This window comes from Mastacembelus armatus, chromosome 11, assembly GCF_900324485.2.
Source record: "Mastacembelus armatus chromosome 11, fMasArm1.2, whole genome shotgun sequence".
NCBI classification, from domain to species: Eukaryota; Metazoa; Chordata; class Actinopteri; order Synbranchiformes; family Mastacembelidae; genus Mastacembelus; species Mastacembelus armatus.
In genome coordinates this window covers 9791621-9806329 of record NC_046643.1, presented here as the reverse complement: position 1 = coordinate 9806329, position 14709 = coordinate 9791621, and the positions used below count along the sequence as shown (strand labels likewise).

Here is a 14709-nt window from a genome sequence, read left to right as displayed (position 1 = left end):
ACCTCACTGGATCTCTTTGCTTGTGGTCAAAGGTCAGAGAGAGAAAAACGCTCAACTTTTACATTTCCTGCTCACTGTGTATGTCTGTGTGCCCTATTAAGTAGTATGCCAACACTTGTGACCGTGTGAACGCTTCTTTGAATTGTAACACTGATGTCACGGGTTTGTTTCCTATGTTTACTTAATATACGTCTGGAGCAGTAATGGAAATTCTGCAGCCTTTTTGCATCACATTTTTGTGCTTTCTGAAAAAAAAAAAAAAGCAAGAAGAAGCAAAAACAAATGGTACGTATTTGTAAATGAAACCCATTCGGACTCAATGTTAGTCAGGTGTACTGGTGCATGTCTGGGAATGATTATTTTTGTAGGAATGAGGGGAAGGCAGAACACAGCGGGAGGTCGTGGAAAATTGGAACAGCTGTTGATTAACATGAGTGCTCTCTTTCATTTTCTTTCTCAGGAGAAGAGGAAGAGGAAGATGAGGAGATGGAGGTGAAACCAGGCCCTGAGTTGGAGCAGCAGGATGAAGATGACAACAGGGAAACCAAAGACGGTACTGTACAAAAGAAAGATGGACAGTTAAAGAGTGGTGTAAGTTTTCTAAATTAAATCAATTTTTTGCTGCATAAGATAATTTAATAAATAAGACATTCAGCTTCCCACTCATCATCCTTTAGTCCTCTTCTTTATTTCACATGTTGCTGATATAACTGTCATGAAACACGGTGATTCATGTGCGACACCCTCTGCCAGTCAGTGGGTGTATCAGATGGGAGGATGGGAATAAGTTAAAATGGGGGTTGAGGCGGGTCTAGCATATCAGCTCTATGGTATGTGGAGGTCAACACTGATTAAAAACCTGTCACTTGACCCTCTGACTGAACTTCAAAGTAGAAGGGAAAGGAAAACCGTGTGTGTGTGTGTGTGTGTGTGTGTGTGTGTGTGTGTGTGTGTGTGTGTGTGTGTGTGTGTGTGTGTGTGTGTGTGTGTGTGTGTGTGTGTGTGTGTGTGTGTGTGTGTGTGTGTGTGTGTGTGTGTGTGTGTGTGTGTACATATGTGAACAGTTCATGTGGTAAACAGGAAAAAAGAGACCAGGCTCTTTATAATACAACCGATGATGGAGACATAGATGGATGGACATATTCATATTCAGGCACATAAACATATCCATGACTGTAATCAATGAGTGAAATACACACAGTCCATGTATCTCTTCTCTACTCTGGCCTATTAGAAAGTCTGGCCTTTGATCTCTACCACTGGATTCACTGGGCCTTTACTGACAACTCGTAGGAAATACAAAGGGATGGTGGGGATCAAAGTCAAGAGGCAGGGTAAAGGTCGATATGTGTCTGTGCATGCTTGTGTGTGTAAAATTGCATGTGTGCTAAGTTGGGGACAGTGACTTCAAAAACCGGACGCCGTGCTGTGCAGCCATTACGTTCAAAGGGAGGCGGGCCGCTCAGAGGGCTTTGTTTTTCTCATTTTTATGAAGTTCTTTCTGTTGGGTTTTATTAGAATAGATGCATTAGAGTCTGTTTGTAGTTTATTATGCCCAGGATGTGATTCTGGTTTAGATAGAGATGAAGTGAATGTTAATCTGACATTGGGAGCACAAGATGTACAGTATTCTTACAGCTTTTTACAGCAGTAGACATGACAGCACTGCTTGTGAGATGTTAAATTATGACAGAAGGTTTTTCAGTAGGATATTTGTACTATTGGCATTAGCGGTAGCTTGGAGTATACTGTAATAGTATTAATTGCATTAGAATGAACAGGCATGTCTCAATTTGGGGCTCTTAAGCAGCAATATCTAGAAAGAATTATTTTAGCAGCTATTTCAAAAGAAAAAAAATGTTTGCCATGTGTAATTGCCCTCAAGTATTCTTTATTGCATGTTTAATAGAGTAAATGTGTTACTTTTTAATATTAGTTCAAATTATATAATATACAACAAGAGCGAAAAATATTGTGATCTTTAACCTAATCATTTGTAGGATGCCACATTACCTGGATAATCATCAGATTTCCTTGTGGCCTGATCAGATTCAGTGCACCCTTTATCAGAGGCAGCAGAGCAACCCCATGAGCCTCCTCCACTAATGTGACTTACCAAAAAGCTCACTATTTTACCTGCCCAGAGGACATTCTCACAGAATTATCAACATGAACTCTGTCTGACTGCAGTCAGATGTTATTTATCTTTTAAAAGTGGGCTTGTCCTGGGGTTTCTTCTACAGAGCCCAGTTTTACTTGATTCTTTTTCACCATTTGAATATTCTTCTGTTCAGTCTAGTGTCAATTGTTCAGCTGTGCTGCATCCAGGGAGGGTGGGTTGTTGCCTTAGTAAACTTCTTAATAATATTAACAGCTGTGGTCACAGGAACATCAAGCTGTTTGATGGTCTGGTATTCTTTAATTTGACCATGCTTGCTCATAATTTTTTATTAGCTCCTCAGACAACCGTTTTTTGTTTTTGTTCTTTTCTCTCTCTCCTGTACATCTCCTGGCATCATGCAGCTAAATAAAACGTTTCATCAATAAGCTAAAGGGCAGATCATAATATACATATGATATTAACTGAAGATGAGAATAAGCTAGAGTAAAGCTCTGTTACACATGTGTTTATGTTTAATATCTTTCCAACAGGTTCATTTCAGGTGCTGAGAGAGCTGACAGAGGAGGAGAGGCAGCAGATCCTGCACTCTTCTGAATTTCAGAGTTTCTTCGACTGTAGCATCCGTGTGATGGAGAGAGCTCTGGCTGAAGACAGCGACATCTTCTTCGACTACAGTGGCCGAGACCTGGATGAAAAGGAGGGGTGAGAAGGGAGAATGAGGGAGGTTGAGTTTGGATGCAAGAGCACATGCGTGTGTTTGCTTTCATGCCTCAAACTAAGAAATGTGCTAAGACTGAGTCATGGCCACTGTGTCACTCCAGGGGCCTGGGAGCTCCTTTGTTCTTCAAAATAAATGTCTTCCTGCTGATGTCACATTCTCTGGGTTAACAACTCATGTAAACTGACAACCATGACAATCTAAAGAGCATTATCTTGCTGTCTGAAGGGTTGTGTCTCTCTCAAATGGAGGTTATCATAGTGTTGGTTAAAGTTGTAAGAGTCATAAGTGCAAGGCTGTCTTAGTATGCTGCTCTGTTATTTTCGAAGAATGTTGCTTTTACGGTTCACTTCAACTTTGACCACACAACCACAGAGGAGCATCAAGCCTGTGGTCAAATAGAGATTATGCCTAAAAGAGGTCATGGCCCAGCACTTAACTTGAGTCCTCTTCTTTTTCCATTGATGTGCTTTTTCTGAGAGTGTAGCAACATAAGCTTCATTTCACTACTTCAGTTCATTACTGTTCATTCTCAAAAAGAGTAGCACACAGTAAAAGATATCGCTAAAATATTAGTGCTCTTCATATTTAAAAAGAAATATAATTTTTATATTCTGGCCTACAAATGAGTGTTGTTGAGGTTACAATTATGACTCTGGCACATAATAAAAACTGGTGGTACAGTACTATTTTTGTAAGTGGCTGATGGCACAACACTGTACACTATTTAAATTAAGGAATGTCTGAGCAGTTTTGCACTGCAGATCCAGTTTGCCTGGGAACATGTTTTCTAATGACTGAAATGAGTAAATTACTAGGATTATCCAGTCAGACAGCTGTGTCACACAAATGTGTGCACACTGTTAGAGGTCCTATCTGTAATGCATTACTCTTCTGGAGTTATGTCAGGTATAATCTGTGAATGCCCAGGCTGACATTACCTTAGGAGTAATCACAAATGAACCCTATAGAGTGAGAGGAGAGCTTTTTTTTTTTTTTCTTGGCAGGTGCTTACTTCTTTTGGAAAGTGCTTATTGTACAGGTGTAACAGCACAGCTGCCTTTAGGTTCTATAAAGGAATTACTCTCATCTATTTGATCTGCTTCTAGAGACCTAGGTAGCGGCTCCAGTCTGTCCTTTAGCAGGCTCTTCTATGATGAACACTGGTCGAAACATCGAGTCGTCACCTGCCTTGACTGGTCCCCTCAGGTGAAACCTGCAGCCTTGTGTGTGTTAACTGTGAATGTAAAACTGATTTAAAATCTGAATTCAAAACCACACTTTTTTTTTTTTTTTTTTTTTTTTTTTTTACTGTTTTGTGTTTTTTGTGTTGGGAGAGAACAGGATCAACTCTGCCACAAGTTTCTACAGGGCTCTTTCTATTTAACATGTCTCAGCTTTAATAAGCTTCAGTTTCATCACATACTCCTTTCACTTCTCTTACTCTCAGTATCCCGAGTTGCTCGTCACCTCCTATAACAATAATGAAGATGCTCCTCATGAACCGGATGGTGTTGCCTTGGTGTGGAACATCAAGTTTAAGAAGGCTACACCAGAGTATATCTTTCACTGTCAGGTATTTAGTATTACATTTATCAAACCTCATACATATTTTCTGAACTATTGAATATGATGGCAGGTTACTGTAGAGAATAAGTTGGGTTTGCCTTTTCTTTTTTCCTTTAGTGGTTAGTAAATTGCATGTCTGAACTGCCACAGACATCTTACTCCCATTCTCTGTCTTGCCACTCAGAACTTCACCTCAAAAACATCATCACTCTTCATTTTTTTATAACTTATCTGGCAAAGCAACCGTCAGTCCATCCAGTACTACATAGCTTTTTCTGCTTTTTTGTCTCATAATGACAGCACCTTTGTGACTGAAAAATTAAGAATGATGGAAAGAAAAATGAAAGGCACTTTCATATGCAATGTTTGACCCTGTAGATTGGATTATAGCTGTGGTAGTGACCTGCCACTGAAGGCTAATTTTGATGGAAGAAACTGAGGTTTTGTTGGGAAGGAAACTCATTGACTGGAGTGATGCTAATAGCAATTGACACTAAGAAAACGGTAAAAGAAAGGAGGGAGGAGAGAAGGGATGGAAGGCTTGGGTGTGAGGCCCTCATGGCTCCCAGGAGACAGGCGAGACCTTATAGAGACGTCTTGGTAGTAAAATGATGTGGCCTACCACTTCCTAATCCAGCATTGCCACATGTGTGTCAGCCCACCCACATTGATGCTGCATATAATGTTAGCAGTGCCATTTCCCAACAATTTCCACTTCTATTTCATACACATTACTGTGAATGTGGAAATATACAATCGATGCTAAAGGAGATCCCCTCACGTCTTAGTATGTAATAGTAATATTAGAAATGCTAATTCATGCACATACTCTCAAATTAAAATTTCAGGCAAACAAGGGAAACACACAAAGACCCACATGCTCCTGCAGACCACATGCTGCATGCAAATATTCTGATGTGAAGCTTGCCATATAAGTCTATCTCAGTAATGAATTTTTAAAGCACTCCATTCTTTCACTCTACCATAATTTATGCTGCTGCTGACATCCGTGATTACAGCTATGCATCTTGTAGCTATAGGATTCAGTAGTTTTTCCATGTGGGTCTCTCATGAAATATATGTACGTGCAGCATGTGTGACTTTATTAACAGTGCGGATTCTGTGCAAGCTGATCTGTGAATTGTCAACATTGAAGAGTAGACATTTGGGGACAAGGGTGTTTGTTTAAGCACCTGAAAAAAATCTAAGCCAGGGAGTCCACTTCCAACGTGTACACCAGAGATGAATTGCATTGCACTATAAGTGGAAATACAGCATCAAGAACACAGTGGCACCTGTTTGCACTGAATTCTTGGGACAATATGATGTATCATCAGTGTAGTTTGTTTTGATTTTCTGACACATCCAAGGCCCACAGTTGGTTTGTTTTAAGTGGGTGTTTACTGGAAATATGTGTACTAAATGAAGTGATATCAGATGGGGAAAAGAAAGAAGAAAGAGTGAGAGAACAGAATCTCCAAAGTGCTTTGCTTTCTGATCGCCCAAATTAGTCAGTGAGTTAGTGTGGCCTGGAGCTATGCCATGGTGTTTTCATGAGTGGAGAAAAGTCAATGACAGAAAAACAGAACTGTAGAAATAAAGACAGAGTAAGCTTCAAATAAAAAAGGATGAACAGTGGAGAATAAAATTCTGATTGAATAGAGGAGGTTTGATGACATTTGGCATCAGCATTGAGACCTTCTGTCACTGTTGGATTTGGATGAAAGAAAAACAGGAGTGGTTAGATGAGAAGATTGGAAGATCGAATAGGCTGAATTTCTTCTTGCGCTTTTTCTCTCTGCGGGGTCTATTGCCAACAGAGTAGTGCTCTGTACTTAGCCATGGATCCAGGAGCTCTTAATGTGCGAGCATGCTTTGCCTTTAAACCCCCAAAAACCGCAGGGCTGGGTGCTTCTTCCGCTCTCTTCTCCTTTCTCCGGTTTTCTTTTCACCTTCCTCCTCCCATCCTTAGCTGGAGGAACAGTGAGGCCAGCTATGTGCTTTCTCCTTGCACTCGCTGTTTACCGCACCCAGGCGGTACATGTTTATACACGTATGCATGGGCTGGTTTGGCAGGCCCCAGGTGATGTTCTAGCAGCGTTTCAGCCAATTTTGTTTTACCACACTTGCCCACAAAAGCAGCTTTCATCTAGTAGATAGATAGGTAGATGGATTAATACTTGTGCTTGTATTTGTGTGCCATGCATGTCTTGCACGTGTCTGTATGTGTTGCACATGTGTTAAGACTGGTGTGTGTGTGTGTGTGTGTGTGTGTGTGTGTGTGTGTGTGTGTTTGGGAGGGAGTGCAGAAACAAAAGTATGACAGAGTTGGGTCGGTATTGGAGGGATGGGGTTTGTGGTTGAGGTCTGGTTCAGTGGGGGTTTGTTGTATAAGACTACGGGTTATAGAAGGCTTCATATTTCAGACAGGGTTTTGGTGAGGTCACGCTTCTATATTTCTTGTTGTATGCAGTTTAGTTAGTTAGCTAAGCAATGTAGAAACTTATTTATTTATATATATATATATATATATTTTTTTTTTTTTTAATTCATTAACAAGGATTAAATGTTTTTGCCCTAACAAGGGTTGGGCAATCCCAGCTGTTGACACGGCAGTATTGATTTTTTTTTTTTTGTTTGTTTTAGGTTTTTTGGAGCTTTATTTTGAAATAGAATAGAACATGGAACATTATGTGCAGTTATGATAATCGTGTTTATTTCCACTGGACACTACACAATGAAATCTTTATTTTACCAAAGCATCATTTGGGTTTATATATGTTCTTGACATGTTGGTGCGGTGGATAGTAAATCATTTAAAAGCTGGTGTTGGTTTGATTTTGGGAGGAGTATCAGTGTCATTTTGGCCAAATGCAGTCTGTAAATCGTGCACAAATGTATTTGGCAATATGCAGCTATGTTGTAATATAGTATTCTAATGCAATAGTTAGGAAGACAGGTCCTGGATTGATAAATGGTGTTCCCATGTGGAATAAACTCCTCCTGCTTTGCTGTTGCATTTACTCTTTTTTAGCATTTCTTCGCTTATGCTTCTAGTCGCCCTAAAGCTTGTACATGTTACTATTTGTTTCTTGTAATGCATATAATGAAATGAGATTCCAGTTTCAGAATAATTTCACTACATTTTTTGTTTCACATAATGTTAGTGTGTAATGGCATTTATACAGCACACCTGTGGTATTTATGGTTTTATTTTTTGGTCATTTGTTACTGTCTTAATAATTAAATTCAGTTATGACAGATCTTTTTTGTAATGTTTAATTACTTTATTTTGTGACCCTGGATAACAGGCTAAGGGGAAGGTGATGGATGGATGCATCAATTACTTCATTCTGGTTTTGGCGAGGAAATGTGCTATAAACCATCCAGTGTCTTATTGTGCACTAGCTCTGCTTTTTGTCAAATTATTGAATATGAAATAATACAGTATCTCAGTATACTGGTAGACCCTTTATAGAGCCCTTAAGGACCTGTTGCAGTTTTATGACACCACTTAAGTAGCCATAGATCTATAACATAATGAAGGGAGTGTGTGTGCTCCATCAGTGTGCAGCAGGGCAGCCCCTTACTTCAGGAAAGGGGCTGCCCTGCTGTGGATTCTGGTACCAGTTGAGCGTGCATCCTCTCATCCAGCAGTTCGACCCATCATCACCCTTTTCCAGTTGGGTCCAATCTTGAAACTTCACACCACCCTCTTAAGTGGGCAAAGTCACACCACATTAAAGGGTCCGTTTGACTTAAAACCTCTCCTGAACCCCCAAACCACATGCCTCCCTGTAACGACCCCCACCGCTACTGTCATATCCCATTGGCCTCAGTCATATTTTTATTAATATCTCGTTGCCTAGCGTTGCTCCCTAGGCCTTTGGCACTTGCAGAAAGGTTGAGTAAGGGAGGCAGAGCAGGCAGCTAGGAGAGTGGGAGGGAAGCTTAGGATAGAGAGCACTGGAAAGAGAACAATGCAACAACATTATTCACAGGACATATCTGAGATAGAACTCATGTGAAATTAGACTGGTGGATGAAGCGGCATTGTGTTCAAAGGCTTAGCAGAGCAGAGTTCATGGATTAAGACTGAGATTTGATTGGATTTGTGGCACACTAAATAGATATTATATATTCTAATGACGAAGAGAATTTAGAATGGTTCAAGAAGTAGATCAAATAAATGCTGCTTACACATACTGCTTTCATACAACCACTAAAAACAATTAGCCTAACAGTCCAAAGCTAACAGTTCCACATACCAGCTCCTTTAAAGCACACTGACATGTTGTTCAGTGTGTTTCATTCATACAAAGTTGTTACAGAATTGTAGGAACAAGAACTTGGACTTTTTATGAAGGTCGGCGTATACACTGCACTGTTTTGGTATCATCACTGTGAGGCTGGTATGCACTTTTATGTGAAAGCAGAACAAACAGAGGCATATATGCTGAGTTGAACAAGCATAAGATTTACAACACAAATCCCACAGTAAAGCCACAAACCAGCAAAAGCAAAAATCTAAAGCGAGCAAATAATGTTAAATAAAGGGAAAGCTGCCCTAGGAGGGAGTGAAAGGCCCGTTTGTGTTCCCAGAGCCCCCTTCTCATGCTCTCCCTCCGTGAAACCCTCATTCTTTGCCTGGTGAAATGGAGACTCGGCTTGGTATTTCTTTCTCCTTGCCAGAAACCACAGAGTGACAAAATCTGTGGGGTGTCATAAACGAGTGAAGCCAGGGGGAGAAAGGGAGGAGAAAGGTGGTTGGGAGGAGGGGGATGTTGAGAAGTGGGGATGCAAGGGAAGACAGTTGAATCCATCTGGTCCTGATAACACAGAGTGGAAAACAGATGAGTGTGGTAAGCGAGGGAGGGGGGCGGGAGGAGAGGAGGAATGGAGCGTGGATCTACAAGGGAGGATATACTGTCTGGCGTGACCTATCAACCTCCCACCTCTCCCTTTTCTTGTCACCATAGCACCCTCACTCTATTTCTGCCTTTCCAGGCTGAGTTTAACAACAGTTTGTCGCCTGAGGAAGGAACGAAAGAGAGGAGGCAACAAAGGAGGGTGTGTTCCTCCCTCGCTAGCTTTCTCGCCCTCTGTCATTCCTACGAACCTCCTTGATCCCTTGCTGGGTGCCATCTTTCATCACAGCCGACCATGTGTGTATTATGCTCTACAGAACACTTCCCATTAATATAATATGGGCTGCCAGAAGCACTTAGTCTTGGGAGCCTGTGTGTGATATGGTAGATGATATTTTGTGAGTGTGAGCTTTTTCTGACACACACATACACACATAGCAGACCTTGCTCGAGAAAAGAAATGAAACCCACTGTTCTGACTGTGTGAGTGTCTCCCTGTAAAACTTCCACAATTTATCTCAGACCCAATATACCAAAGTGACTCTGACCGCTGCTTTTTTTTTTTCCGGGAGCTGTCACTCCCTAGATCCTCTCCATCTGGGCTGGCAGGAGATGACTTGGCAGGTGTCTGACCTGCACTGCATGCAAGATGAGAACCATCCACAGAGCCACTATGCATTTGGAAATGAAATGTCAGGCATGGTATCAAGTCAAACCTGTTATGGAGATGCAATTGTAGCAGGAGTATTGCTGACACGAGAGTTGTTGAGGTCTTGTTTAGACAGATGTGGTGGTTGTATGACTGGCATGTCCAGGCTTATGAATCTAACATGGAGCAGAGCTGTAGGGGGAGGGGGTAATGTTTGATTTAATTTTTGGAAACGGATATTTTTGGAAATAGACTTATTTGCTTTCTTACCAGGAGTTGGATAAGAAGAGCGACACAACATGCATATATATGTTAATTAGCTAACTGTTTACAGGCATTGTGTCAGTCATTGTGTGTTTAAACATTAGCCTTTTCCTTTCTCTTTTAATTCTGAATGTCTTCATATGGATAATCATGGCATGCAATCTGGTTTACAGACTGTGAAATAAGTTCCCCTTAATAGATGAAAAGTACTTGATTTAATCATGTCAGAGGCTCATGAATGAATAAAAAAAAAAAAAAAAAAAACCCATCTACAGTAAACGTAACCCAGCTTCCCATAATTCAGCTCTAAACTCAGTCGTTAATTTCCTACATGACATCCAAATAGAGAATCCCCTTGAGCTTAAATCATAAACTTCCTTATAGCATGGGACAAATTGATCTTATTTCAGCACCTAATGACATACAGTGCATTAAACAGCAATACAACTCCAAAACATATGTGCTGATGTGTCATTTCATTAGAAGCGCTTAGAGAGAATGGCTTTTATGTTAAGTCCAAGTCGCTGCTGGCAGGCTCCTCAAAGTGCACTATCAGTACAAAGTCGGGCTAATTTTCAGTAGCTCTTCCACTAAGCCTGACAGTGCATGAGGGGGAATGATGGCATGAGCTGTGGTTTCTTTAAGAGGGGATTCAGAGTTTAGTCAGAATTTTTCCTGTTAAGATGAAGACAGTGATAGGGCTTAGGAGTTAAACTAACATATGGAGCAAATAGAGGGGGCTCTTGATTTGATTTGCCTTGTCTTTGTCATTACACATGTGGGGGAGAGATGTTTATTTAGGGCAATAACTGGTGGAAGGACAAAGAGCACATAGAGAGCGGAGATGTTTTGTGTTTGTGTGCATGTTTAGTTTGAATTTTTCAGCGTGTTAATGGTGCCAGAGGGGTCATCTTGTTTTTACTGCAAAGTTCAAAGAGATGGAAGTTTCTACATGAAGTTTAAAGATAAGAGTATTTGAGGTGCTCCAGATTGTTCAGGTGTGACAAAGATATATAAGAGTCAAATAAGAAATTACCTAGTAGATATAGGTACCTATAGTAGGCATTTACCTAGTCAATTTTACACTCTTATGGTCACTATCACATTAGCTAAATACAGTAAATAAACTTTGACAGTCAGCTAATAGAGGAAAACCATGGTACTGAAAAACAGTAGCTGAATTTCAGGAGACGTTTAGCTGTTTAATGTTGTCTATGACTCTTTTACTCTGCTTTAATGGCTCCTTCAGTGTCTCCACAGGGTTTAGAGTTTCCTTACTTGTTGAAGGCTGGTAAATGGTTTTGGTTGTGGGGTAGACCTATATAGAACTTGTGTGGATGTGTATTTTTGTGTACAGGGATGACAGAGAGGTCAGCTCTTGGGTTTCTTAAGACCAGTGATGGAGACTGGGCAAACAGACCTCAGACACCGGCCTGTCAGTCAACCACAGAGAGTAAAGGTCAGCCCAAAACTATTGGTTATTAAAAGTCATCAAGTTCAGGGCTCAGTCATCAACTTTTATTAGCGTAGCTTCCTAGTCTTTATATTAATAGGTCAAGACATTCTACTCAGACAGCTTTTCACACCTAGACATGGATTGAGCTTCATTTAATTTGATTGCAAGTGTTTTTATTGTATATAAATTGTGCATATTGCACATATAGAATGGCAGTTTGAACTTGCTGTACATCAAATGATTTCTGTTCAGACCAGGACATTACCTGTACAAATAAATGCTAATAAACCAAAAAGCTTAATCCCTTCTTTGTTTCTCTGTAAATAAACATTTCAGAGTGCTTCCTGATGAGCGACTATTTTTACCAACGAAGTTCAGTTTATTTTGAGTGTTGACATCTGAAGCAACTCCCGAGCCCATTCATCTGGAAGCTGTGACCTCTCTGAAGAAACAAAAAGATTGAGTGTGCAGTGTTTTCTTTCCTTCTGGTTTGTTTTCCAGTCTCCTTTCAAAATGAACTGGGGTTTGGAGTTGGCTACTTCGCACATGGTGTGGTGGGGACAGGGGAAAGGAGCAGAAGGGAGAGAAATTCAAGATGAAATGAAAAATAAGACAACTCTCACACTACTGTAGAATTTTGGATTTTTTTTCTGTCTTTGTAGGATTTTTTTAAAGTTCTGTTAGTAAATGTTTGTTCAATTAGTTAGGTTTTCAGTAGTCCAGTAGTAGTTTGTGGTGTATTACAAATAACTTCTCTGTCATTGTCATATTTCTTCAATTGCCTACAATAACTGGGTCTAAGAAATAAATGAATGCTGCATTACTGCAAATAAGATTCAAGTTCAAAATTAAAGTTACAGTTACCTTCTAAAATAAATTAGAAATTACAAATGAGATGAATTATTACTATTCAGTTATAATTAGATAATTATATGTCATTATGTCAGGAGTTTTAATGCTACTGACCAGCAACTTATGGTGTAATGTTTGCAAACATGCTATCTACCTGTTAGACGTTGCTGTCCAAGTTACATTTCTTTCAGTTTGCTGACCTTTTGACTCTTTGCTGTTACTTAACATGTAGTACTGGATTAGCTAAGGTTGCTTAGGCTCACATGAGATATCCAGCCACAGTCAAATGTGTGGCATTCTGCATGTGCATATTTCAGTCAAACTTTTGGTTGACTTGATTGTGTTTATTGTATTCACAAGAGATTTGAGTATGTCCAATGAATTCCCTCACCAGTAATTCCTGTGGTGAAATTCATGAAAAGTTTGTATTGCTTTTCATTCAATTTTTAATCATATTCATTGTAGCTGTGCTGCTTCTTTAACAGCCTGCTATAAGTAATATTATCAGTGTTTTGTGCTGTAAATATATTCACAGAAATATTACAATCACTGCCTTGCTGATGCACATTTGTTTGGAAGGACTCTGATAATTAATGACAAGCTTTGCATGCAAACACATTCTCAGAGCAGTTGTAGACAACAAAATGTAGACACATTTGGATTTTCAGGAACACTAAAACTGTCAACAAAGGCTCTTCCAACAAAATGTACGACCGTATTGGGCAACGATCCTTTTGCGAAATGCACCCTGCATGTTGTTATAGCTTCACTTTAATTGGGATTTGTGTCTGTGAGCTTCTTGTTTAATGCTTTCTTGGCCCTTTCTTGCCTGTAAGTGAACTCAGCATGATCACTCTCCTTTACTAGATGGATCGATGGAAGCAGGGATAAATGTGTCAGTGCTCTATTGTAGCACTATGCTGAAACATTTTCTCATAACTCCTCAGCACAGACGCTTCACTGGCTCTGGGTCAGGAGAGCCTAGTTGTTGCGCTCAGAAGCCCATATGGGATGAGCACTGAACAGGAACCAAAACTCACTGGGGGGAGGGGAGTTGGAGGGTCAGGGGTGTACTTGTCAGGATGGAGGCTACAGTGAGCGCTCCAGTGGCTTTTGGGGTTTTGATGCTGTAATGTGAAACGGCTGGTGTAAAAAGGACTACAATTCCCCTCTTTGTCAACTCTCTGTCCCAGCGTCACCCCTCTTACCTTGGCGGACCCTCACTGTAGCTAAACTCATCATGTCCCTCTCTGTCAATCTGCCCTACGTCTACCACCCATCACGATGCCTTGATCATGCTTCTTCTAGCATTACACTTTTTTGGTTCATATCTTTTGTTTTTGCCCTTTTCTCACTGTCTGCTGCTATATCTTCACATTTCATCTGACCAATCATTTTATTCTCACCTCCATCCTCTACTTGTTAATTCAGGATAATGGCTTTTTCAGAACTTCTCAAATAATAAGTAATATGCAGGGATTATTTTGTTTTTTGGTCTCCACAGTCTCCGGTGGTGTCTGTGGGCTTTGCAAGGTTTCATCCCAACCTGGTGGTTGGGGGAACATACTCGGGGCAGATTGTGCTGTGGGACAACCGCAGTCACCGTCGGACCCCTGTCCAGAGGACTCCCCTGTCTGCTGCTGCACACACTGTAAGTCTGGCTACCATAGTACAGTATAATATAACCTCCATTCATCTAGCAATAAGCATGAACCTTTGCTTGGTCTATTTTCTTTTTTTCTGTTATACATAATTGAAAATTGAATATCTTTTGTTTTCAGTTGTCATTGAGATAAAACAGGAAATTATTGAGAGACCAGTTTTAGTTATGGAGACTTAATGATGAATTGATTAATCAGTGAAGGCTGTGGTGATCATGTTAATCAGTGGGTTATTTGGTTATTAGAAATAAATGTTTGTTGCTGAGTTGTAAGTGCTAAAAGTAGCTCTGACCTACAGTGAAAAAAAAAAAACAACTTTCTGTTGTGCTAGTTTTTCCATAAAACTAAGTAACACATAGGAAAACAAATCAAATCATTGTTGGGGGACAATAGTGGTAATTATTAAGAGTTTTATGCACAAAAAGCTGTTTGTTCTGTTTCATCAAGACTGTGTGGGTGTAGTTTAATCAGAATGCACAGGCAAGATATGTCTTCTGAAATAACCAAATCTGTTCAAGTTCTCCCAAAAAATGGTTCCCACATAAATTAT

At 40.2% G+C, this 14709-nt stretch overlaps 1 protein-coding gene across 7 annotated transcripts in view; it reads left to right on the top strand.

Moving 5' to 3' along the window:
• The window catches only part of dync1i1a (dynein cytoplasmic 1 intermediate chain 1a), a 51265-nt gene that overhangs the window by 22776 nt on the left and 13780 nt on the right, over positions 1–14709 (top strand). For all 7 annotated transcript variants that reach the window (XM_026299644.1, XM_026299640.1, XM_026299642.1 and 4 more), the window contains 5 exons: positions 461–553; positions 2653–2824; positions 3950–4049; positions 4291–4416; positions 14003–14149. In XM_026299644.1, coding sequence (XP_026155429.1) covers positions 461–553; positions 2653–2824; positions 3950–4049; positions 4291–4416; positions 14003–14149 — 638 coding nt within the window. The remainder of the gene's footprint in view (positions 1–460; positions 554–2652; positions 2825–3949; positions 4050–4290; positions 4417–14002; positions 14150–14709) is intronic.